The sequence below is a fragment of the Dermacentor albipictus genome, unplaced genomic scaffold (assembly GCF_038994185.2).
Source record: "Dermacentor albipictus isolate Rhodes 1998 colony unplaced genomic scaffold, USDA_Dalb.pri_finalv2 scaffold_22, whole genome shotgun sequence".
Lineage (NCBI taxonomy): Eukaryota > Metazoa > Arthropoda > Arachnida > Ixodida > Ixodidae > Dermacentor > Dermacentor albipictus.
In genome coordinates, this window is record NW_027225576.1 from 4,826,092 (window position 1) to 4,853,209 (window position 27,118).

General features: G+C 44.9%; 2 protein-coding genes across 9 annotated transcripts in view; both read right to left on the reverse strand.

Annotated features, from left to right (window-relative positions):
- Nucleotides 1-27,118, reverse strand: part of RpL35 (Ribosomal protein L35) — a 343,229-nt gene that overhangs the window by 212,096 nt on the left and 104,015 nt on the right. The window lies entirely within an intron of this gene.
- LOC139052370 (golgin subfamily A member 1-like) overlaps nt 1-27,118 on the reverse strand; it is a 231,397-nt gene that overhangs the window by 167,582 nt on the left and 36,697 nt on the right. For 7 of the 8 annotated variants that reach the window (XR_011509873.1, XM_070529459.1, XM_070529458.1 and 4 more), the window contains 3 exons: nt 21,170-21,298; nt 15,096-15,299; nt 10,393-10,488 (listed from right to left, as the gene is read on the reverse strand). Coding sequence is in view for 7 of the 8 variants with exons in the window: in XM_070529459.1 (XP_070385560.1) it covers nt 10,393-10,488; nt 15,096-15,299; nt 21,170-21,298 (429 nt within the window). In the remaining variant the exon portion in view is untranslated. The remainder of the gene's footprint in view (nt 1-10,392; nt 10,489-15,095; nt 15,300-21,169; nt 21,299-27,118) is intronic. The other variant, XM_070529462.1, reaches the window with a different exon arrangement.

Consider the following 27,118-nt stretch of genomic DNA (forward strand, 5'->3'; position numbering starts at 1 on the left):
TCGTGCGCCGCCGGGATTAGAAGGGGGCCTCGGACAATGGAGCTCAATCGTCCCCCTTCGCCTTTGAAGAAGGCATTTGCCACCCCTGCGGAGCCGAGCCACCGGGAGCAGGTGGACCCTTGTACAATGGAGCATGAGCGCCCCCTCTCCTTCTCCACCTTAGATGAAGTGGATTGCCACTCTGCGAGGCAAGACCGCAGGGGGGTCAAGTGATCAAGAGAGGAGGACCAGGCGCCGACTCTCTTCGCCGGGTATGACACCATCGCACGGGCGCCTACCATTGGCTGAAAGTGGCGTCATCGGAGCGGACTCTCCCATTGGTCAAACATGACGTGACTTCCAGTGCTCGAAGGGTTTATAAGAAGCCTTCCAGAGATTCTGGGGCATTCCCTGATTCCTTGATTCACCTCTCTCGAACTTCTTGCTGCGGGCCGCAGCGTCCGAGTTGCTGCCGGCCCGTAATGACTGTACGATTGGTACTTGACTCTCACCTCCTTGTATATAATGTAAAATAAACCCTCCCAAGTTTGGTTTTCATCCCAAAGTCCGTCCCTCAACCCCTACAGCATCCTTGTGGCACACCGTTTTCCTGAATAAATAGGCGGGACAGCACCGTTCCTAAACGCACTTGGAATGTTTGGTCGGACATGAAATCGGCTAGACATTTAAGCATTCTACCGCGGATCCCTAAATCGGCTAAGTCCTTTAAAATACCAAACCTCCATGTTGTGTTGTACGTCTTTTCTAAATCAAAGAAAACAGTGAGACAATATTGTTTGTGTAGAAAGGCCGCACGTATCTCGTGTTCTAGCCTAACTAGGTGATCTGTTGTAGAGCAACCTTTCTTGTACCCACACTGGTGGTTATCTAGCAGGTTCTCTGTTTCAAGGACGTACGTCAATCTTATGTTGATGATGGCTTCACAGGACTTTGCAGGACAACTTGTGAGTGCTATGGGTCTATAACTGGTTGCTGTTGTGAGATGTTTTCCAGCTTTCAAGAATGGGATGATGATGGCTTTCTTCCAATCTTTCGGCATTTTTCCCGTTTCCCAGATTATATTAAAAAAACGAAGCAAGGTTTCAACTGCATTAGGAGATAGATGAGCGAGCATTGCGTAATGTACTCTGTCCGGACCAGGTGCTGTTTTTTTTCCAGTAGTAAGTACTCTGTTGATTTCTGGAAGTGTTAAAGCGGAATTGTACAGTCTTTCTGAACTTCCTGTGGTCGGAAGCTTTAGTTTTTCTGCTAACTGCTTATGTTTTAGAAATGCAGCAGAGTAGTTCTCTGAGCTTGATATATCATGGAAATGTTGCCCTAATATGTCTGCTTGTTCTTCTATATTTGTTTGCATGCCTGGAGGTGATAGTATGGGGATAGTTTAAGAAGTGTAGTCGCCTCTAAACATACGAACCTGATCCCACATTCGTTTGGATGTCATTGAGCTATTTATAGACGAGACATTATTTTTCCAGGACTGTCTTTTGGCTTATCTGCTTACCTGGCTTTCGCTTTTGATTTCTTGAAAGAGAGTAGATTTTCTTGTTTAAGGTATCGCCAGAGTCCTTCCATTTTTTTTCTGGTCACGAAACTGCCGCTTCAGTTTCATATAGAGCCAGCACCCGCCGCTAGAGGCGCAACTGTGCATGAGAGGGCATGCGAACGCCGCTACCGCTGTGGTTGTGTGTGGGGCAGCCTCGGTATTCTAGCTTTCTCAACTTCCTCAACCGTCGCTTTAGTTTCACGTAACTATCTTTAACGTTGAATATGCTTAAATTACTGCCTGAGCGCGTCTTCTGCCATGATATGAGCGCCCGGGAGGAAAAAAAAGCCGCTCATAACATGGAGCTTGCGGCGATCTCAGATCAAAAAAAAAAAAAAAATCTGGGATTTTAAGAGCCAAAACCACGATACGATTATGAGGCATGCCGTAGTGGGGGACTCAGGATTAATTTTGACCACCTGGGATCCTTTAAAGTGCACCTGAATTTAAATAAACGTAAATAAACGTCTGAATGAGGTTTAGGTAGGATTAATGCAAGACAAACTTCGCTACTAAATGTCTTTAAATGCACCTAAAGGTCTGCAAAGCGATGCCATTTCTGAATGAGATTTAGGTAGGAGTAATGCAAGACAAACTTCGCTACTAAATGTCCTTAAAATGCACCTGAATTTAAATAAACTGGTGTTTTGCCTTTCGCCCCCGTCGACATGCGTCCGCAGTACACGGCCGGCTGGACTCGGTTCACATTTCTACATCATCGCCGTTCGCCTCAGCACTTTGGTGGTCTCCGCTTTTTAATATATGCCTGAGATTGAACTCCGCGCATTCGCAACAAAGCGCCAGTGGTCCCACTTTTCATCATATGCAAACATATGGGCTGTTGCACCGCCGCTTACCGGTAAGTAAGCGCCAACTCCCCGTTGCGCATAGCGCGAGATTGTTCGCCGAGCACAGCTGGTCACTTTCTGTTTACCTGTGGCAGAGAAGGACTCCGACTGTGGGCAGTATTTTATAAGGAGATCAAAAGAATGAAATTGTTATTGCAAAGGGTTGCTACCGTAGAATACTTGATGACAAAGAAAAGGAAATTGAGCTGCTCCGTGCGCTTAAGATTTCTCTGCAAAGCGATGCCATTTCTGAATGAGATTTAGGTAGGATTAATGCAAGACAAACTTCGCTAATAAATGTATTCGGTGCGGCTTTTAGCAACGGATTGAGGCGAACGTAAAGTGTTAGGACCTGCGCAGTTGAAACTAGCTGTATTGTAATTAGGCAATTGCCTTAGCAAACAGTTGTTTAGAAGCGTCAGTAAGCCCAGCACTTATTCACGCTGCTCGTGGTTTCGACGCAGAAACGGCGAGACTACGTATTTTGGTTCTTAATGCGCAACTATTTACAATATGTTAAAAACTTTATAATTCGATTAAGAAAAAAAACAGAACGTGTTGGTGCAAGAACAACATACAAGCACGATCATTCATTTATCATTAAAGTAAGCGGACAGAAATATAGACAGCACAGAGGCGTCCGGTCACGAATGGTCCACCATTCACAATACATGTTTGTTAAAAGCATGACACTGATATAATAAGCATAAAGAAATAACATCAAACGTGAGAGATACGCATTTGGGGGCAGGAAACAAACACGAGCAAACGAATGGCAATAAATACAGAATGCATAATCGATTGTTTCTATCAACAAGAAAGTCTAAAACATAAGCATCTCATAACACATGGCAAAACAACTCTCAAACGAACACAAGTAGCCGCATCACAAATACAGCATTTCTTTTTTTAAATGGCTTGTTAGAGATACCACCATTCTACTTCTTCAGCTGTTACTTGCAACACATGTTCAACATCGTTGTCCCACCCCGCTACTTCAACTAAACAGCCCAGAGCTCGAAAAATTGCGCAGCACATGCACAGAACGCACCCGATCACTCAGCTCGCCTCGCAATGCGCACGCGTTTCGGTACGCGAACGATGCCCTCTGGGGCACAGTGGCGCCGCGTCGCGGCACCTTTGGGCAGTATATGAACCTCTTCCATAGCGTGACGGCGGAGTTTCGTGACCAGAAAAACATGGAAGGACTCTGGTATCGCCGAAAAATACCTCACGCTTTGTTTTGTAGTTTTTTTGTTTGCATACATTCCTTCGTCCACCAGGGTTTCAGGTTTTTTCTTAAGAAGCCAGAGGATTGTGGGATTGTCTGCTCTGCTGCAGCGAGTATGCAGGTGGTAATCTTATCATTCATTTCGTCTATGGTTAGCTTGTCTGTTATGTTATCCAGAGTGGCCTCCTCAGTAAAGAGAGGCCAGTCTGCTAGACGGAGTTTCCAACGGGGTGGTCTTAAAGGTATGGTAGGAAAAGGAGATGTTCTTTTAATAATAGCAGGCATATGGTCACTACCATAGGGGTTGTCAATAACACTCCATTGAAAATCACCAAAGAGAGATGCAGAGCACAGTGCAAGATCTAGGCAACTCATAGCTCCTGTGCTTGGGAAGTAGTAAGTTGCCGCACCAGTGTTTAAAAGGCATATGTCATTTGTTAGGATAAAATCTTCAAGCGTTTGACCCCTGGTGTCAGTAGTTCTACTGCCCCATAACGTGTTATGTGAATTCAAATCACCACCTATTAAAAATGGTTCAGGTAGCTGGTATAAAATCAACTCTAGATCTCTTACGGTAAAAGGTGAACGCGGTGGAATATATACTGAACAAATGGTGACAGTTTTATGAGCTAAAACGGTGACATCAACAGCTTCTATCTGACTGTTAATAGGAACTTCTCTAGCTGCAATACCACCCTGCAGAACAATGGCTACACCACCTGAAAGCCGATTCGTCTGTGTACGGTCTCGCCATACAACAGTGAAACCTTCAGGATGTCTACCAAGTTCACATTTCCAAATTCCCTGATTTTTCCAGGTTTTCCCTGAGCATTTTTGCAAAATTCCCTGAATGAGCCAGAACTTTGTTTTATGTCAACACAGGCTGACACCATGTTGCCCGATGCTGTCACTCTCTAGTAAGCATGTTGAAACAAAAAAAAAAATGTCAATCCACTTTGAATAGTAAGAAGTAATATCTATTTTATTTAAAAACAAAACAGAAGGAAGGTGTTAGTAAAATTCACAGCGAAAAAAATGGTAAAACCCATTCCAAATTGAGTCGAACATTTTCAAATACGAATGAAAAGGATATGCATACATGAGTAAATATTTTGAATATGAGATATTTTTATCAACTGATAGCAAGCTCATCGGTATGAGGCCTGAACTTTGTCACAATTAAGATTCTCTCTCGCCAGCTGGGAAGTCAACCTCAACTGTCCAGACATACTCTCAGCCCGTACACAAAATCTCAGTGTTGGGTTTCACTGCTTTAAACAGTTTATTCTGGTTTCGATGAGGGACACTTGCATCTCGGCATCAGCTAACACTGTTTTTTGAGCTCAAGCTCCTTCAAAAAGGCGGCGGCACTTTTACTTTCCCGTTAATTCCTTAGTGTGTCGGTCCTTTCGGTTCTCATCCTCCTTCTGCCACCCTTTCACCCCATGAATCATTTGAAGCACCCTCTTGGTCAGTTGTACAGTCAACGTCCCATTTTTCCGACTCGCTAGGGGCCGCAAAAACATCCGAAAAATCTGGCTGTCCGAAAAAAAAAATGAATGCATGTCTTTAACGGCCCTTAAGGGCTAAAATTGCCACAAGCAAGTCCGAAAAAACTCTTAAAGCATGTCAGTACACTTATTAGGCATATCGGTGCTCGCACTTTGACATGAGACGGGGGTGCACGCGTGTATAATTAAGGAATACATACTGTGTCCCGTGACAATTGCCCCTTCCCACCCTTGTTATGCTTCACCGCCTTGCGTTACTGTACTGAGGCGAAACTAACTTTCGGTGACTGGCATTACGCACTGCGCTGTGCTCTGCGAGCTTCGAAGCCAATCGCGAGGATTACAAAGGCGGAGTTGGTGCCATTACTGACAGCTAAATTCTTTCAATGAAAAACACAGCACCGCACGGCAAGAAGCTTAATAGCGAACGTAGAAGCAGCTAGGCTTAGCGTTGCCGCGGTAGGGCTACGGCTGCCAGCGGATCAGCGTGCGAGAGTGCCGGTTCGAGGCGGCGTGATAATCAACATGGAGTCGGTGGTGGCTTTGATTAATGCCATTTCAGACCTGCAGTCAGGGCAATATACATTGGCTATATGGAGTACGTGGTGGCGCCGCAAAGTCGTGCGAATTATCGGGCATGTCTGAAAAAACGGGCGTCTGGAAAATCGGTCGTTAACTACTCTGGCAATATATCGTGCCGATAACACCTCGTCAATGACGATTCTTTGCGACTCCTCTGTTACTGGAGCCAGCATTAACACGACTTTCGTTCCCTTTCACTAAAGTTACAGGTAATTTTCCCTGATAGCTAGAAGCACAAGTTCCCTGAGTTTTCCCTGAGTATTTCCAGACTATTCCCGGTTTTCCCGGTCGGTAGACACCCTGAACCTTTTAAAATATTTTTGTGTTTTTCACCTAGGTTTGTTTCCTGTAAGCATAATGCCGGGGGAGAGCAGTTAAATAACAGGTCTTTTATGTCACCTAAGTTATGTAAGAGACCTCTACAATTTCAATGAATCATAAAAGCCATTATAAAATTGAAAGGTAAAAAATCATATTAACGAGTGAATGGTAGATAAGAAAGATGTTAGGTGACATGGATCTGAAGAAGGCAGATACAACAGAGCGATAACCCTTAGGTTATCGCCTTCTTATTTTGGGTGGTTATTGGGATTTTGTCCCTCTTACCGCACTCAAGAGAGCGCTTGTCCTTCGGTGTCGATGACACCGGGGTTTTTGTTTCCACCTCCACTGCTCTCTCCGAGGCGCTGGAGGACTGAGAGTGGCGCCGAGACACGTGTCTCGGGCCTTGGGGTTCGCTTGATCTTAGGGCCCTGCGGGACTGGTGTCTGTAGGGACTGGCTGCTTCCACCACGGGGGCGGGCGGCGTCACTACGGGACCACTGTGCGTGGGCTCGCAGGACTCCTCAGGCCTCTGTGACAATGCCCCCACCTTCGTCACATCGGCGTAACTTCTTCGCGAAAGGTACGACAGTCGCTTTCTGGCTTCAACAAACGAGATTTTTTCTTTGACAGTTAAAGCAATTACTTCTTTTTCTTTTTTCCGGCAAGGGCAGGACTGCGAATAAGCTGGATGATCTCCCTTGCAGTTAACACAAAGTGGGGAAGAGGTGCAATTGTCAGTGTGATGGTCATTGGAGCTGCATTTAACACAAGTTGTTCGCCCTCGACATGCATGCGAAGCATGTCCGAACCTTTGGCATTTGAAACATCGTCTTGGGTTCGGGATATATGGTCTAACATTTACCTTTACATAACCTGCATCCAGCGAGGTAGGCATTACACTTATTCCGAAGGTAAGTATAACATGTTTTGTGGGCGATTTCTTGGTCGTTCTTATGGATGACAATTCTTTGGACTTTGGTAACATCTTGTTCCTAGAAGCCTTCCAGCAGTTCTTCGTTGCTCAAACCAATAAAGTCTTCCTCTGATATCACACCCCTGCTTGTATTTAGTGTTCTGTGCAGTGAAATTGTCACTGTTGCGCTACCAATACTGGTAAGTTCTGTGAGCTTTTGCGCTTGATCTTTGTCATTTAGTTCTAGGAGGAGGTCCCTGCTAGACATTTTTGAGGCTTTGTATGTAGGTCCGATTTTTTCTTTTAGACACTTGGCCACTAGGAATGGAGAGAGCTTTCTGACTGGTACGTTGTTTTCGCTGTGCAGTACATAGAACTTGGGAAATGATGGAGCATTGCTTTGAAAACAGAACTGGAATCGTACTTTGGTGCGGTATCTTTTCAGACACTGATCATAAACAACAGAGGCTTGAGCTGCCATAAGAAAATGTGTATGTTCGGCAACAGTGCCGACCGCCAACCACAGAGCCCAACGAGGGGTCGCAGCAGAGCTTGTGTTCAAGCCTGCACGACGCCAGCCGTACGCAGTCACTATAACCAAATATGGTGTACTCAAGGTAGCATAGCCACACAAGGTTAACCCTTCCCGCCGTGGAGAAAGGAAGTAAAAGGAAGAGAAAAGAAGACAGGAAAGATCAAAAAGTGAGAGATAAACACGAAGCTTTGAGGAGGTAGAGACAGGAAGAGGCGACTGCCGATTTTCCCCGGGTGGGTCAGCCCGGGGGTGCCGTCTACATGAAGCAGAGGCCAAAGAAAAAAATTATGGGGCTTTACATGCCAAAACCACTTTCTGATTATGAGGCACGCCGTAGTGGAGGACTCCGGAAATTTCGACCACCTGGGGTTCTTTAACGTGCACTTAAATCTAAGTACACGGGTGTTTTCGCATTTCGCCCCCATCGAAATGCGGCCGCCGTGGTCGGGATTCGAGCAGAGGCCAAAGAGGTGTGTTGCCTCCGCCGGGGGGCCTTAAAGGTCCGAACACCTGGCATCGGCTCAACCCCCAGGATCCCCTTTTCCCCGGATATGGCTAAGCCGCGCACGGCTACACGCAGGAGGGTTCAACCCTCGTGTGTTCGGATACGTGGTGTCGCAACACACCAAACGCCTGCTGATGCAGACGCCCATGCGGGGCGGTGCACTTATTAGATTTTTCCTGTTCGAAATGTAATGTGTACTTGGTAAAGGAGGTATGAAGGGTAACAACAATGTGGCAAAAGATTAACATGAATTTTTGCTAGTAAATCCTATTGGCATATGTTTATAAATTTGCCATTCAAAAACAATGAGTTTCTTTGGAAACAACATCCAGACAATTCATTCCTTTATTGCGCTTCAAAGTTTCCAGGGTGCATGCTTTTTACTTCTGAGCAGCTTGTTCACTGGTTACTGTCAAATCATTGCCACATCTTCTCTCAATGTCTGCATGAGCTACAAAGGAACTACATAATTTCCTAGAGTGTGTGTGCAGCACACGCTTCTTTGTTTCAGTGGGGCCACGTGACAATGTGCTGCAAAGTAGCCGTTTTGATGGTTTCCTGACAACATCAACAAGTCAAATGGAAAGTAGACATGAAAGATCATTACACTGGAACAGGGGTCATATTCTTGGATGACAACTTTCGGGGATACTCTAACTTTTGCAAGGGTATCTGTGGTGTATGTACACTGAACATAGCTCTGGGACTATAGCCAGCACCATGGCTGCAGATGTAAAACATCCACCACCATAGCCATGAGCGGCACTGGTAATGTTGCCTTTTCTTCCACTTTAATTTCCCTTTTCCTTATTATTTTGACCTTTCACTCAAGAAACGCAGTTAGTTTCCTCTATGCATTCCTTGGCATCATATCTGCTGGCTTCATACAAACACGAACAGGAAGATATTGGAGGTTTATCCATACAAAGTGGCATGCAAAAGGTTATAAGGTCTTGATAAGCCAATGACCAGAACAGCATTCATGTTTAACACAGTTCATAATGCCGAACTGGGCAATGGGCGACTTCAATGCCAAGGTAGGCAAGAAGCAGGCTGGAGACAAGGCAGTGGGGGAATATGGCATAGGCACTAGGAATAGCAGGGAAGAGCTATTAGTAGACTTTGCGGAGCAGAATAATATGCGGATAATGAATACAGTCTTCCGCAAGCGGGATAGCCGAAAGTAGATGTGGAGCAGCCCAAACAGCGAGACTAGAAATGAAATAGACTTCATACTCTGCGTTAACCCTGGCATCATACAAGATGTGGACAGGCTAGGCAAGGTGCGCTGCAGTGACTATAGAATGGTAAGAACTCGAATTAGCCTAGACCTGAGGAGGGAATGGAAGAAACCGGTACGTAAGAAGCCGATCAATGAGTTAGCAGTAGAGGAAAATTAGAGAAATTCCAGATCAAGCTACAGAACAGGTATTCAGCTTTAACTCAGGAAAAGGACCTTAGTGTTGAAGCAATGAACGACAATGTTGTCAGCATCATTAAGGAGTGTGTAATAGAAGTCGGTGGTAACTCCGTTAGACAGGATACCAATAAGCTATCGCAGGAGCCGAAAGATCTGATCAAAAAATGCCAATGTATGAAAGCCTCAAACCTTACAGCTAGAAGAGAACTGGCAGAACTTTGGAAGTTAATCAACAAGCGTAAGGCAGCTGACATAAGGAAGTATAATATGGATAGAATTGAACATGCTCTCAGGAATGGAGGAAGCCTAAAAGCAGTGAAGAAGAAACTAGGAATTGGCAAGAATCAGATGTATGCGTTAAGAGACAAAGCCGGCAATATCATTACTAATATGGATGAGATAGTTCAAGTGGCTGAGGAGTTCTACAGAGATTTATACAGTACCAGTGGCACCTACAACGATAATGGAAGAGGGAATAGTCTAGGGGAATTCGAAATCCCATAAGTAACGCCAGAAGAAGTAAAGAAAGCCTTGGGAGCTATGCAAAGGGGGAAGGCAGCCGGGGAGGACCAGGTAACAGCAGATTTGTTGAAGGATGGTGGACAGATTGTTCTAGAGAAACTGGCCACCCTGTATACGCAATGCCTCATGACCTCGAGTGTACCGGAATCTTGAAAGTTAGGTGGGCGGATGACATTAAGAAGTTTGCAGGGACAACATGGCCACAATTAGTACATGACCGGGGTAAGTTGGAGAAGTATGGGAGAGGCCTTTGCCCTGCAGTGGGCATAACTAGGCTGATGAAGATGATGATGATGATTATGCCGAAACAGTGCAGACGACCAAATAAGTGAAACAGACATGACCATGTGGACCTAGCCCAGCTCAGAACTCTTGCGCTTAAGAGAGGCTTCACAAGAACAGCTACTAAGTAACAGTTTTTCCTTTACTGACAAGAAGCCACCTCAAGGATGACACACCTTGGATCTGTAGACATCATATGTGTGCTTGAGGCCATCATGCTTGTCAGTCAGGCCTCCCAGCTCGCACTCCAGCTGGCTGATGCGGGTAGCATTCTGGACATGGAGTACAAAACAAAACAAGTGTGCTGCACAATAGACTTAATTCAGAATTAGTATGCTGAGTGCTCCACAACTTCAACAAGCTATGGCCAGACAGTCCATTACTCAAGCTTGAGTTACTCAACTCAAAAGCAACACGAAGATCAACTTCAGATGGGTAAAGTATACTTCCAAGATTCTTTGTTTCTATTAATCTAGCAATAAATATTTCATCACTGGTCATGAAAACGAAGGTCAGAGTTTTCTTTGAATTTCATGTCACACTCCTTCATTGGCATGCAAGAGTGACATCACAGAATTCAAATTATTCATGCATTTTTGCATGAGCTCATATTATTAAGGAATTTTGTGCAGAAGACATTCTTGAAACTCGCTTGTTTGAGCCAACGGTTCTTTTAGAAATAAACATAGTCCTTGTTTATTTGCAAACAATGAATTAGTTTTGGCAACAAATTTTAAAATCCTTAATGTCATGAGGAGCTTGTAAATAAAACTGCAAGGTGGCATCGCCACGCATCTTCTGTTTTAGCATTTTTTCCCTATCATAAAGTCTCTGCTCACAGTAAGACAGATTTTTTTGGTATTGCAGAAGTATAATTTAGCAATCCAGCTTAACTTTGCCCTCTCTTTAATGCCCCTTTAATGTCAAGTACACATTGCCACATGTCAATGTGGAAACCAACCATGAGTATATACACATAGACTCCGTAACACATAAACAAGAGTTCCAAGCTTGCTCATAGTTTAAAGTTCTAAACAGTGAGAAATGCCCCTGCATTGTCATCTCAGTTGCTAAGCTGTGCTGTCACCTTCTCAGGAGCCCGTAAATGTGTTGGAAGCAAGCTGCACAAGCACAGATTTTCCAACTCAATTTTTCACATGGTGCTTCCTACATTTTCCAGGTACATGTCCCTAGCCTTGTGGCTCCACAATAATAATGAGCTGTTGATATACTTAAGCAAATGAAACAATACCTCTGTTAATGTTTCTATAAAGCATGGAGCAAAGTTGAAGTACCAGAGTTTTTAATATCCTCAGAACCATAAAGGACAGTCATGTAGAAAAGTAGAAAAAAAAATTGAGACAATAAAAAAAGGGGGGCCAACCCAACCGACATGTTCTAATCTGAGAAGCGGAGCTTTTGTAAAGAGTTAAATACATGCCATGCAACCGATAATATTCTGCACAGCATTTTGCACCATAGCGATTACCTGCCTGCCAGTGAAGACAGCAAGACGTGGAGACCCCCACCACGTGACAGCACATTATTCTGTCGCCGGGATTGGCTCCCTTTGCTAATGCAATGTATCCAGGGTCGGCGTGCCAACTATAGCCGGCCGATCCTGGAGATAGTGCAACAGGTATACTTCACTCGCCAAAAGACTGATCAAGTAGATGCGCCAAACCCCTAACTGAAGGAAAGTAAGGATAGAAACGTTTGCTTCATTAAAGGAGGTGTGCTCTTGATGGTGTATATTTGTTGTGATGACGTAAGCTGACATTATTCATTTTATGACTGAGTAATTCTGTAGAAAACTAGGCCAGCAGCCTGGACACCTGCAAGGGCAGTAAAGATGGTAGTGCTGCCCTGCATGCCAGGTATTCCCACCCAGCAGCCACAGTCAGGAAAGTTCGGGAGGGTTCACAAAGAAAGCTTCGTTTTAAAAATCCCCATCTGTTCACATAGTGCAACAAGCAGAATGGAAGCAGTACAAATGCCCTCCCTCTTTTGTTGACGTAAGAACTTCGGCCCGACCATTTAGTTTGGAGATATCCTTCCCAGATTGGTGTGTCGGATATTGATATGTAAGTGCAACAACATCTGTTCTTAACTTCAGTCGGAGCACACAAGGCATTCTGGCAAGAAGCTATCATTAAAATTACTTGGTAGTCCAGGTTCATCTTGTCCATGTTTGCTCATGTTATGTGTACTTGTTATTATGTTTACCTGCCCAGTAGTTTTGACATAGCGAAAATAAAATGCCCAAACAAGCCCAATTACATATACATCTCACAACACATACAAAAAACAAAAAGGTAAACATACAAGAAAGACATTGCAGCATCCAGATGCAGCAAGTATGCGCTGGAAATTTACACACAAAGTATGTCTTTCTGATAGGAAATATCTGCACCAATACTCTTACTGAATATACCAATTCTTAATCGACACGACCACCACATTGAATGCACTCTGTCAACAGGTGGCCCAACCGGCTCTGTGCACTTACTGTTTGCTCCCATGTGGAGCAGAGTTACGCGAAGGTACACCACCTTGCGATCCTTATTTGTAAGGGAGAGCCACTCCTCGTGCTTACAGGATCCAGGCTAACAAGTCACGAAACAACCTTCAGCATTTTATTACTCATCGCTGATATTATAGTGAGGATTGCATAACACTGATTGCACACATCAAATTGACCTCCTTGAAAAAAAGTGTTTGAATATAAGTTTGATGATAAAGAACTGCATAACATGTCTCTGCAGCAGTGGTGTCTTTACCTGCCAATACATGACTCGACTGCCCTTTGCACCAGTTTTTGCAAGTCATATTTCCTTGCTGCTGTTCTATAATTTATTTTCAACAGAACAAGCAAAGACTGTAATTAAATGTTAAATAATTTTGAGGAACGATGATTGCAATGGCCACTTCTGCACTAAATTACACTGCCCAAGAGGTAGAGTACAATATAGAGAAACACTGGTATACGTTACCTCCAGTGTGTCAGAACAGAACGAAAACAAAAACGAAAAAGAAGACTATTTCTGACCGGAATGAAAGCAGATCCGAAGTGTTATTTATTAATTTGTTGTAAAGTGAAAGGTAAATATTTTTTATTAGTTTTCAGTTCAAGGGGATAGTCGGCAGTCTGAAACAACCGACGTCAGGCAACGTTAGAATTAGCACATATCTCAGGCAGGGATACTGTGAGCAATAACCAATTGGGCGCTCCACTAATCATATCTGCCGCTCAGTGAACTAGCAGATCGGTATCGTAGCAAAACCCAGGGCTTGCACATTGAAGAGCTTATCGTTTTGTTTTCTACGGGTACAACGCTTTGTTACCGAAATTTTATCGTTCGTTTAAGTTCTTTTTATCGGAACACTAGTCTCGTACTTCAGCGAGTACATTCGACGACATGCTGCTTCTGAGATCATGCTCAGTGCCTTGACTCAAGGCACTGAGCATGATCTCAGAATTCATAATTCATAATAGCCCAAATAGTGTGAAGCAAGGATGGCCTCACCGAGGACGAGACACAAAGACACAGAGATGCAAGCCCTCATCATCAGCTGCATCACATTTACGCTACCGTATCAAACCACGCGCAAAACGAGGACCGTGCACATAGACAAATAAATTGAGAGAAAAATATTTGAGAAAGATATTGATAAAAATAAATATTGGGAAAATTATTCCCAAATCACTGATAAAAATAAATACTGTTTTTATCGTTACTTTCCATAAAAGATGTTTGCATGCGAAGCAAAACTGTTATGAAATGTTAGGGATCAGTTTATTTTTCGTTCCGGAGCAGAACCGAAATGGAACTTTTTCAGGGAAACGAAACTAAAACCAGAACAAAAAAACATTTCGTTCCGACACCCTGGTTACCTCAAAGCAATGCAATGAACTGGTGCAGTTCTAGTTTTGGACAACACTGGCAATGATTCTATGTATCTAAAATGCTGCAAGCTAATTCAATAAATGGTACTACAAGTGTTAGTGCTCCCAGCAGAGCTGAAACCAGCACAGCAAGAGCAGTGAAGTTGTTCACCTGGCTTTTTTGTATTTGAAACTTTGAAATCAATCGGACAATGCTTGACGAATGGCAGCACGAACGGAACCTCGAAAACAGATCTGCAAACCTGGCTCCCTGCAGGAGCCTATGCTGAAACTCTATGTGCACAATGCCTAAAATTAGGGCTATAGACCTGGTACACATTATTGTATTGCAAATTGCATGAAGGGCATGAAGTATCAGGTGCTAAAGGCACAGAGGAACAGCTGGATTGTTGCCTCCACTACAGGGGAGTGGGGGGGCATTCTGCAAGTGTCCTGGACTGTCCAATTCAGCGTGCACTTGATGGATAGAGCTCGAAGCCATTAGGGCTGGCACCAATCATCACCACCAACTCTTAAGCCCTATACATTCAGTGCATGTTGAAATGGACAGTCCATTTAGTGGACACTTGCAGAGTACTCGCCCTGCTGGCAAGCAACAGCTACTCTGGCTATAGCATTCCAGCACAGGACTGACCCAAAAATTTCACTGTATTCTCCGGACTAAAAATTAAAATTGAAAACATTTTTTGTGCCAAGGATTCATTTTTGCCAGCTATTCCTTTGCTAAATGCCAAGACAGAGCTTGCAAGTGCTTAATGCAAGAAGTGCAGGCAGAGATGATACACATATGGCAGTGACCAGCAACTTGCAAGATGACACTATGTCTTTACAGTCGATTACGTAAGTTGGCTCTGCATCTTGTGTTGTCTGCCTGCATACTGTATTAACGAATTGTCTGTTAACATGCATTCCTTACGAGTGGCACAACAATTCATTTCAACAAGCATCTATTAAAGGTGGCTACAAACTGACCTGCAATGCATCTTGCTTGAGACAGTCTACTTCTGCTTCGAGAGCCGTTTTGTCCCTTTCCAGGTCACGAGCACGAGCTTGCTCACCACCCTCGGACAGCGCTTTCTCAAGCTCAGCTGCTCGGCTTCGTGCTTCTAGCACTTCTTGTGATCGCTGACGCAACCGCTCATCAGCTGCCCGGAGCTCCTGCTGGCTGCACAGCAGCTGTGTGGAATATTTGCGGGCATGACTTTTATCTGCAGGTAACATTCTACAGAGGTATAGTTCTCTGCCTTTGCCAAAGCTAGGTTTTGTTCCCAGATGAGTAAAAGGCCAACTGCAACAAAAATTTTAGATCCCAAGAAAGGTACAGTTTCAAATAGTTCAGATACAGACAAGCCTTCATGCAACCTTTAATGTATGAAATACGAGTGGATGTATTATTGAAAGATTAAACAATTATCTTTTAGATGCCCAAACCATTACTGCCCGCTGAAAATGACACAGAACTCGTACAACTCCTTATCATCACATAGACTCCGCTGCATCAACACATTTCCTAGTGACCCAAGTTAGCGTTAAAAATGTTCATTGATGCGTGGCACACACCTACTGGCACTTACCCAGTGACCCAAGTTGGCATCAAGGAGATTCACTGGAGACCCAGCATAGACCGAGTAGCACATACCCAGTCCTCCAAGTTGGCATCAAAGTTTCTTCGAACAGTGGTACCTACCCAGTTCCACATGTACAGTGAGTGACCCATGTCACCGAGAAAGAGGCTTGATCAAGAGCGGCACATGTGTACTCATTGCCACATACTCAGTGACCCAAGTTGGTTTGATGGTTTGTTTCAAACCCTGCTACTTCAGCACAGCAGCCTGATGTGCTACACATTCGACCACTGACTACCCAGTGATGCAGGCAGGCAGGAAAATGGTTAGATACAAACAAATATACATAAATACAAACATGGATACAGTAGTCTCTCGTTATAACAAAGTCAGCAGGTCGGCGAAAAAATTCGTTATAAGCGGTAATTCGATATAAGTGACCGATTGAGAAAAGCTGAAGCAGTCAAGCTTTAATTACGCCACAATTGTGAGGAAGACAAAATACAATGCATTCGGTGAAGCAAAACTTTATTCAGGTGCATAAAAGCTAGTGAGCATTGGCTGTATCAAGTTCTTACTGGGCGTGAGCAACCCCTGCTTTAATTTGACCAAGCATTGCATGACCCCATGGTCGCCGCTCATCCATTCAACCTTATTTCCCAGCAGGTGTAGGTACTCCCGCATCTGCACCATAGTTAGCACTCCACGTGGCTCTTCACTTGCCGGCTCTTTATACTCGTTGGGGCCACCAGCACCAGCCAATGCGAATGTCTCGAAGTTGCCTGCTGGAGGTTCTGTTCTGATAGTAGTAGGAGTGGTTTTTTCCAGGACGAACGGATGGACAAGAGGCAGTCTGCGCATGCAGGATCGGTGAAGGGGGATATTGGGAACGCAGGGAAAAATCGGCAGTCGGCTCTCAGCCATTGAAGAGAGCAGATCGCTTGTACTGTGAACCCCTGTCGAAACACCTAGATCAGCAATATGCCATCAAACTTTGTGTAAAGCCAGGTAAAACAGGCAAAGAGACTCACAACATGATTAAGGAGGCCTACAGGGATACTGCCATGGGTAGATCAAGTGCTTTTGAGTGGCACAAGCTGTTCTGAGAAAGTAGATAAAGAGTGGAAGACAACGACTGCTCCAGATGCCCTTTGACCAGCAAGACCAATGAAAATGTGTCACGAGTGAAAAATTTACTGAACAGTGATCGTAGGATGAGTATCAGAATGATTGCTGATGACTTGAGCATTCCTAAAACCCAAGTTTTTGAGATTGTGACAGAAAACTTAGCCATGAGGAAAGTGTGCGCGAAGTTCATGCCATGAGTGTTTTCATAGGAGCAAAAGGCCAACCTGAAAGCGATCTGCCAGGACCTTCTTCACTATGTGAATGAGGATCCCAACTTTTTGGACAATGTAGTGACCAATGACAAGACGTGGGTGTTTGATTACGACCCGGAGAGCAAGCGGCAGAGCTCAGAATGGCACACCCCTTCTTCCCCACGCGCCAAGAAAGCATGAATGAGCAAATCCAAGCAAAAGTCCATGCTCATTTGCTTTTTTGATCGACATGGAGTCATCCACAAAGAATTCCTACCACCCGGACAAACAGTTAATGCAGTTTTTTATATGGAAGTCCTCAAAAGACTGCGAAAACACATTGTTCATGTCCACCCAGCCATCACCAACAATTGGGGGCTTCACCATGACAACGCGCCGAGCCACACAGCGTTCCGCCTAGTGGAGTATCTTGCCCAGCACAAGGTGGCAACGCTGCCTCAGCCCCCCTACAGCCCTGACTTGCCCCCGCCATACTTTTTTCTATTCCCGAGAATAAAATCGACGCTCAAGGGGACGCATCACGGATCGGTAGAGGTGGTTCAACAGGCCGTGACAAGGGAGCTAAACAGCATTCCGGTCCAGGCATTCCTGGAGGCGTACAAAAACAGGAAAACTCGTTGGCAGCAGTGTGTCGATGCTGAAGGGTGCTACTCTGAAAAATTCGAATCGTTTGTACTATTCTCAGGAATAAAATAAAATAAAAAAAAGAGTCCTACTACTTTTAGAACAGACCCTTTACCTCTTGGCCAGCAATTTTATGAACAGCGTCATACGGACCGCTGCAAGTCTGGTCATCGTCAGGCTGGTTATCGTCAGCGTCGCTGACGACAGCGCGGGAAAAGCCGGTGTGCGCAAAGCAGTTTGCGATCTTCGTAGGAGCGAGTTCTTTCCATGAAAAGCTCAGCAAATGGACTGCACCAAGCAAATCAATGTTGTACCTCTTGCTGGCACGATATGCTGTGAGCATGCGCTGCGAAAGAGCCTAGCGGTATAGCTTCTGCGTGGTCTCAATGATGCCCAGATCCATCGGTTGCAGTACTGTGGTTGTGTTTGCTGGCAAAAATTTCACAGCGATCGCCTAGAGGTTGTCAATCCTGTGGCTCAGACAATTGTCAATTATGAAAAGCACTTGTTGATTCTTTGCGTCGAACCGTCTATCCAGAAGGCGCGCATAGTCTTCAAAAATAGCAGCAGTCATCCCTACTTGCTTGTTACTTCTGCAGATGCATTCCTTGGGAATAATTGCATTTTAGAAGCACTGCGGCTTCTACGCCTTCCCCAGTATCTACAAGGGAGGCTAGTCCTAGCCGGTTGCATTGGCACCAAACAGCACTGTGACAGGCTCCTCACTCTGTTTCCCTTCGGATGAGGATCCGCCAGTGGTAGAGAACATATGATTCAGTAGCATCTTGTAGAAAAATGCAGACTCATCTAGGTTGTAGATGTTTTTGTCTTCATACCTTTCAAGTAGAGCTTGGAGCCAATGTTGGCGCTATATGTCTACAGTGTCACGTTCACAGCTGCACTTTCGCCAATGATCGACTTCGAGATCACGCCATGTTGTTTCTTGAACCTCTCAAGCCAGCCAATGCTGCACTTGAAATCTTTATAGCCCATTTGGAGGGCAAGAGCTTCGGCTTCTACAGGAAGTGCAGGTCTATGTACGGGAGATTTGCACTCCTGGCATTCTTCAGCCACTGTAGAAGTGCACCTTCCACTTCGGGGTATTTTGAATCAAGATTCCTCTTTCTCTTCGCCAAGAAGCTCTTTTTAAAGCCATCCAGCACAGCTTCCTTGTTTTTCAATACAGTTGATAAAGTAGATGGCGGTATGCCAAATTCCTTTGTGATGTCAGTTTTCTGCCAGCCATCTTTTTCCACTTCTTTTCTGAGCAGAACTTCCTGCTCAGGCAAACGCCTGGAGACTGACGGAGCCATATATCACTGCAGACCTCAAAAGCACATGTGAGGCATGCCTAACAGAACACTCTGAATAACACACAACCACACGGCCTGCAGCACGAATCCAAGCGCACGCACAATCTGTGCCAAAGTGACTGAACGCTGCGGTAGACGCAGAAGGCAGAAGCTTCAAAATGTCATCAGGGCATCTCGCTTTCCTCGTCAGCGCGTGCTGGTGATGGCAACGGTTGCAATGGCAGGCTTGGCATCGGCTTCACGCGTATCAGAAGAATGGCGATAGGAGTTGTGGAGACCAAGAAGCAGGATCCGCAGAAGGGCACCAATTGGTGGAGGATTGTTCTCAGGAAGACAGACCGGAAGAGGGGAGCTTTGGAGGAGCAGAGATATTGGAACTGGCAGCAAAGAGGCAAGTAGTTGACATGAAGACGAGTGAGAGGAGTGACTGGTGTCCAAACGGCTTGCAGACAGGAGAGCGAATGAGGAAAGGAAGGCAGTGGCCGCTACTATAGTAGGGAGGAGGGGGATGCGGATGTCACAGAAAACAATGACAGTATCGCGCTGGGAAGCACTATGAATGCCGTGGCTCGAGTCAGGATGTGTTTGTGCTCAAAAAACAATTAGCCACTCATCGTGGATATGCAGCGCGATTGTGAAAACTGAACAGCTTTGCAGTAGGGGCTTTGCGTGATCACTGGGCAATTTTTTCCAACATGTGCAGCCGTGAATTTCGCAAAACGAGTTTTTTGGCACACTGTTGTCGACGACACTGTGCTAATTCTATGGTTCGAGTAATGGTGTTCGCACACCTTCGCGTCTGCGCCATTGACAAATGTCTAGGAACAAAATTCAATGACTATACTATACATTTAGACCGTTTGTCTAAAGTTGGATGGCACGAATTGAGTATGACCGGCTCGAGAAAATTGCTGGGGAAACAACAGCTTGCATTGACCCATCATGTTGACAGCCTGATCCGCTGCTGGCAGAGCCTAGATTTTTCATGTTTTCGGCAAGTTATAGGTCGATTTTCACCGTCAAAAGTGCAACGAAGCTAGGAGAGGCGTTTTATTGCGATGCTGGCCGATTATGGTGAGCAATGAGCAAATTTCTAGACTGGCTTCCTCGAAGTCGTCTTTTCAATTTGTTAGCGTAGCGCCTCGCATCGAACATGGCACTTATTATATAATCGAAGGGACACTTTTTTTTTTGCTTTTCGGCCCGTTTCAGTGCCAGAAGTGATCTTTAGAGCCGTAAAACTTTGCTCATCGAGCGCACCCGATTTAATGCTACGGCGCAAGTCTGCACGCGGTCTTTCAGCCACTTTTCGGCATCCAAGAGACCACGGTTTTCTGGCATCGTAAAGCATCAGGAAAACTTTATTTTCGGGTAGATTTTATCCCGGGGGACACCAATGATGCAATTGCATCCGAGTTTAACGCTTTGGGCGTTAACGGTTTGGGCGTTAAACGGTTTGGGCGGCTCAATGGCGCGCTGCAGCATGGAATTTGACAGCTTCAGTTCGCACCGCAGTAAACAGCTTGGAGCACTCGGCACTCACTTGGTACCCGCTACTCAGTCGTGGGTTTGTACTTTTGTGACCTGTTTTGTGCCTGCATGAGACTAATTTTTCGGCAGTATTGATTTGACACTACATGCACAAAAAGGTCGCCACCGCTCGGCGGCGGCAGCGATACCTCTGCTTGCCACTTCACACTATGCGGGTCAAGCTCTTCGTGCGCTTCGAGTAATGTGGATTAAAATGCATACATTTGGGTCGGGAGCGGAATAAATTTCTAATAAAGCGATATTTCGAGTAAAGCAGTTTTGTTACAATGAGGGATTACTGTATATTTATTTATTTATTTATTTGAAATACTCTCAATGTCATTGTGGTGTTACAGAGAGGAGTGATACAGTTGTGTTACATTATTACAGATGTACATCTTGAATGAAGGATTGCTGGCGATGAAGGTGGGGAGATGATTTCATTCTGATGACGTCTTTGGCATGAATGAATGAAAGTACAAGGTGGTGTGTAGATATGTATATACAGAAGATTGTTTTATATTTACCTATATGCATATACACATAGCCCCTGGAAGGTGCGTGAAGTACCCTAAAAATGCCAATGCATTAAGGCAATGCACAGCAAGTGCGTTTCTGTATGCAGAGAGAGAAGGTACTCCATCATCCACATAATGAGGCATTGGCCCTCTTACCAAGTGCTTGACCTTGGCCATTTCCTGGTTCTGGAAGCTCTCGATCTCCTCGCGGTTCTCACAGCGGCCTGCCAGGAGCTCTACCCGCTGCTCGCTCTCCCGAAGTTGCCGCTCAAGCTCCTGCTTCTCCTGCACATGCACCGCAACACACCATCACCATTCGATCCCTGCTTGGCTAAGGCTTCCCTCGCAGTGGACCCAAAGCCACTAGTACTGCTGCTTAGGTGGGGCTTGCAGCTGTCCTATATTTTAATGCTATACTGTGCGAGCATCAACCACCCAACCTGTCATACATTATTTACTGGTTTGCTTATTTACTCGCAATACTGTTGCTCTTGTTAGAGTGCGAAGCAGCTAGGCAACAGTGTTTCTTGTTACAGGCCAGCACAATTGGCGGCGAGGAGCTACGGAGTAGTCATCTATTGGAAGCGCCTCGCTGGCGTAGTATGAGGGATCACGTGGCGCGCTCTTCATAGGTTTTGCTGTCAGCGCTCACTGAAAACACCAAGCGCGAGCTCTCCCGGAGATTTCTGTACGTACTTTTGAAACGAGAGAAGTTTTTACTGCCCAAATAATAATCTTGGGCAAACTGAAAGCACAGAATCGTTTACAGACGCGATCTCTTTACCGAATATGTACAGTGAACGCCACTGCGCGCGGTTGCCGCGATGGAGTCTCCTGAACCGGCTTCTTGCGTGAAAGGTAGGTAAACGCTGAGAGCAAACTATGTGAAATATGTTCTTATAGTGTTTGTATAACTAAATGGAGCGTAATAGAACGAAGCCTCAATGCAGCGATCGCGCAGATTCGCAGCGACCGACTGCGCGTCTGCATGCTTGTCCGCGCACTGTTTCGCTTTCTCCACGTGTGCGTTTTTGCACCATGCCATGAGCTTTAGGCCGCAGAATATGAGCATTTGACAGTATACAAGCAACCATTGCTTCGTGGGCGCTATCACAGCTGTTCAAAAATAATTTCATTGTAGAGACTTCGACGCCTACAGGGACTGCGATGTGCCGTTGCGACGATTCAATATTTTTTTTCTTCTAAATTCGTTGAACTTTCAATATTATTTCTCGAGTTGCGTCGCACTGTATTTTAGCGGTGTTCTCAATGTGGAATTTCCCGCTGCTCCTTTTTTGTAATCCAGTGCATTAATTCATAACATAAACATGACCATATGCCATGCTTTTTTTAAATGTGCTTCTTACCGCTGCCTTTCCACTCCACTGAACTTGCCAGTATCTATAGCATCGACAAGTTCATAGACCAAACCATCATGACATTAGTCGAGCAGTAGACTGGGGCGAGCGTCTCAGTGCGCGTTTTCAGAACATCGCAGACCGGGCGCCGTAGCAGAAATCTTCCTCGCGTCTGTGCTTGCTGCATACCCGAGTTGTAGCCGATGACTGTTTGCCGGTTTTATGTTTCGCGAGCCAAGCTTCACACAGCTTCTTGTCCTGTGGCTACGTGTGAATAAGGCTGACACCGGCCTCCGTTACGTGCGTCCGGCCCTGCGGCACCGAGCAGTAGCCTACCATGTTGCGCGCCTTCAAAGGCAGCCACTACCTATTGTAGTGCATTCAAGCGTTGTAAAGGAGACACTCGGAGGGGGAAAATTTCGCCACTAAATGAGGACCGCAGCGTACGAGGGAATTTAAAATCGTTTTCAGCTCGCTTCGGCGCTCCTGAAGCAGCCGACGCGGCCGCTATGTCCACGTGATCCCTCCTAGCACGTCACGCCGACGGTGGCGCCAGCTTTTCCAGTGGTGGAGCTCGAGGCCAATACAAGAAAGGGGGGGAAAATACAGAAATAGTTACATAACAGAAAAGCAATGCTGGCACATGTGTGCTGATGTTTTACAGAAATGAAGACGTGCAAGACAATAACAAAATCGACAAACCAATAAATGAGATAAAGCGCAAGTACAATCGACAACATCAAGCACAATCATGTATGCTGTTAACTGTACTAAAAAAAAAACTTCCGAATACCATATAATATTTTTTTTAAAAAAGACGAGTGCAATGGCATATATCTTTACTGATGTCCGGCGGACCAGCCTTTGTCGGAGTGATTCATTCCAACAAAGGCTGGTCCGCCAGCCAAAACTTTTGTACAAATATATGCCATAACGTTTGTCTTTCTTTTTTTTAATATTATACCTTCGGGTCTGGCACGAAACCCTTCATCTTGTATGCACACGCACGCACACACGCACGCACACATACATACACATATATATTTCTTGCACTCAAAGAAACTTCATTTGACCTCGAAGAATTGAGCGCTGAAGTAACGGCATAATATGAATATATACAAGACCTCATAGTAGGAGACAATTCAATTTCACAGCCCGAGTCCTCTCGGTGGTGTAATCTTCCTATGTGTAATTGTCGCATACTCTTCCTTTGTGTAATTGTCGCATGCTTGGCTATCAGTAATGCTGTTTTGCCTCTCTGGCAAAACTACAGCGTCTCTTTCTTTTTTCTTTTTCTGTGAGTTTGAGTATAGGCGCTGCTGGTGCTGCACATGACTGCTATTCATTCTGATTTCGAGTGAATCCAGCTTGGCCTCATTTCGGTTACTGAGTGAATTGTACAGTGTTCCCCAACTATAATGCACCAAGACTTTAAAAAAGAGCAGTTGCATTACTTGAAGAAAACCTAGTACATATTGTTTCCAGTACAATGGAGTGGCCAACACTAATTCTTTCATTTCTGACATTTCATTCGGTAATCACAATTAAGTGTCTAACTCGAGAAGTACTGTCCTAATTTTCAAAGTGTCAGTGAGGCATTTGTAGGCACCCCAAAATGACATCTAACTGCAGTGCTTTCAGCGACGTACTAATTGCATACAATGTTTTCCAACTGGCAAAGAAACCTCATGAAGTATGAAAAATACCACGTGACTGCGCTCCCACCATCATAAAGCAGCGCCCTCAAATAAGCTGATTGTAAGCAACTGCACTGCCTATCGTGTCATAAACCCGAAGACACAGTGCACCACCTTGATAATAGTACAGAAGGAGCACACACGGCAGGTTTCGCAGCTATTCCTTCCTCTGATTTCTACGGCACACTTATTATCCGTCTCTCAAGGCCGACTGATCACATTGATAACAAAAGCTCCTTGATAATGCGGCCGAAGCACCGCTCTGACCACGCACGAAATGCGCAAAGCAATGTAGTAAGCATAAAATGTTTCAAAATGCCAGCTTTGCTCGCACTGGATCAAAAGACTGCGCGCGCGACTATACTTCACGCCAGAAACTTGCTTCGGACTAAAGCCAAATTAAAGTGAGCATTTTATTTTTCATGAAAGTGTATACGTTCTGCAAAAACAGGCTTGTATCAAAAAATAAAAGCGAAATAACCAGACCGGGAAGCGACCAACATGTAGAGAAAAGGCAAAACCGATATACCACTTCTAAATAAGCCGAATTGGCAATCAGGATGTCTGCACGCATGCGAACACATGCACCCACCAGATTTCAGTGTGCCCTTATTATCTATGAATTCGTAAGCTCCATTGAACACCAGCCTAGAGGACTTGTTCTAATAAGTCTCCTTCTGCAGCTACGCAGTCTGCTTTATCAGATCTTTAGTGGCTTTCTCGATAACCAAGGCCACAATTTTACGGCAGACATCCGTTATCCTTGCCTTGAACTAATCTGACGTCCGTATCGATCTTATAGGCACTATCTTTCACAAACCCCACAGAAACAAATCGAGAAGAGAGGGCTCAGGTGACCAAGCCGGCCAATTTACAGGCCTGTCTCTTCCAATCTATTGCACATGAAAAGTTGCATCCAGTTAGTTTCCTACTCGGCAGCTGCTGCGTGTTGGCGCCCCATCCTGCTGATACAACAGAAGTAAAAGATGTGACAGCGGTACTTCACTGAGAAGCTCATCTACCACTCCTTCAAGTATTTCGCCCACGTAACCCTAGCCAGTCAGTGTGCAATCGAAGAAAGTGGGACCGATTATACCACCAGTGTAATTTCTGCACCATGCATTGAACGACCACTGGTACTGGTGCCCAGTGCGCTTTACCCGGCGTGGATTGGAGTCACTTTAACAGCGTGCATTATGTAAATTTACCTGGCCGTTTCTGCAAAAATTGGCTTTATCTGTGCACATGACGTTGCTCAAAAAGTTCGGTGACTCATCAGCTTTTGTTAGGATCCAATTCAAGAAATCTAGACGATTGTACAGGTCCCTATTTTCCAAGCATTGGTGCTGGTTAATGTGGTACGGGTGAAAGGCGGTCATTTAGAATCCTCCAAACTGATGACTTGGAAATTGGTGCCTGGGCGGCCACATCCCGCCCGCTACCATGAGGGTTTGAGGCCATAAATGCTAGAAAATCTGTGCATAGGCTAGGACTCAAAGATGGAGTCCTTCACCGCTGTTTTTGGAAGCTGCCAGTTTGTCTCAGGTTCTCATTATTTCTGATGATAGTCGATGCGTTTGGTCTACCGCCACACTTCCATGACTGAGATCTACATTTACAGCCTTCCTCTTGTTGCCGTTTGCAGATCCTAAGGCAAGGATCATCTTTACCTTCTGCTAATAAGAGAAAGACGTGACGACTGGGACGAAACAAAACGAACCTTTAAACCTTTGCTCTGAGGTTGTCAATTCGCTTTTGTGACGATAGGGTTTTGCAAAAAACAAAGAAACAAAATACATCTGTGCACTTTATCTATGCTAAGACAACAGCTATCATAGCTTGCTTCATACTAACACCAAACGCAATCTGTTACTTCAGCCGAGGCGCGGCAGATAAGGCACTAGCTTGATCACGATGTTTTTCTTTGTTTCCCTTATTTCGTTCTGCATAACTCATAGGGAGCCTGTTCGAAGGCGCTGCTTTATGATTCAGGTTAATCCGGGTGGGAGCGCAATCTCTTGGTATTCAACATATTTCGCAGGGTTTATTTATCAGTCAGAAAAAAATTAGCACGCAATTGGTAGATCACCAAATATACTGCAGTTAGATGTCCCTAGACTGTGCCTTCAAATGCCTCATTAATACTTTGATAATTAGGATAGTACGTCTCGAGTTAGATAATTAATTACAATTACATAATTAAATCTCAGTAACAACAAAAAAGTACTGGCAGCTACTTCACTGTAGTGTAAAAGGTTTTCTTCAAGCAATGCATTGCTCTTCTTTGAAATATTGGTGCATGACAGTTAATTGGGACACCCTGTATATATTTATGACCTTTGCATGCAAGTGATGATGTTTCCATCCTTAATAAATGGTGCAAATTATTAGAAATGCTTTTTTTGTGAGTCATTAGCATTGCTTACTGAAAAGAGAAGCGATACCGAGACACACAACATTCACGTGCATTTCACACACCATTGATATGACTCTGTCGAAGGGGTCACTGAAGTCTATAGTTTTTTTGTTTCTTTCTCATAGCAATGAGGGGTCTATTGGAAAAGCTCTCTGCCATTGGTGGGGTCAGTCACACGCTTTATGCAGATGGTCAACCCATCTAGTGCACCAAAGGAAGCGAAGGGGAGGTTGAAACAGACCTCCAGACGGCACTTGATGAGGTTGAGTCATATCTGGAAAACACGACTAAGACGCTCGCCTAGTAAATCCGAGCTACTCCTTTACAGGCCAAGCAGAAGGGGCCCCAAGCCTAAGTGTTGGAAGCCGCTCTCGAACATTGCTATCAATCTAGTTACACGTGATGGAAGCCTCATTCCCAGAGTCGACTTTATCCATGTACTAGGTATGGTTACTCAATCAAATGGGTACAACAATCTCACGTTGACTAGAATCACCACGAAAACGGAAAATGTAATTAGGCTCATCAACAGAGTCTCTAAAAGGGGAGGCTTGAAAGAAGACAATCTGCTCAGGCTTTTTCACGCTTGCCTCATGAGTCATGTCATTTATGTAGCAGCTATGCTCAATTGGCA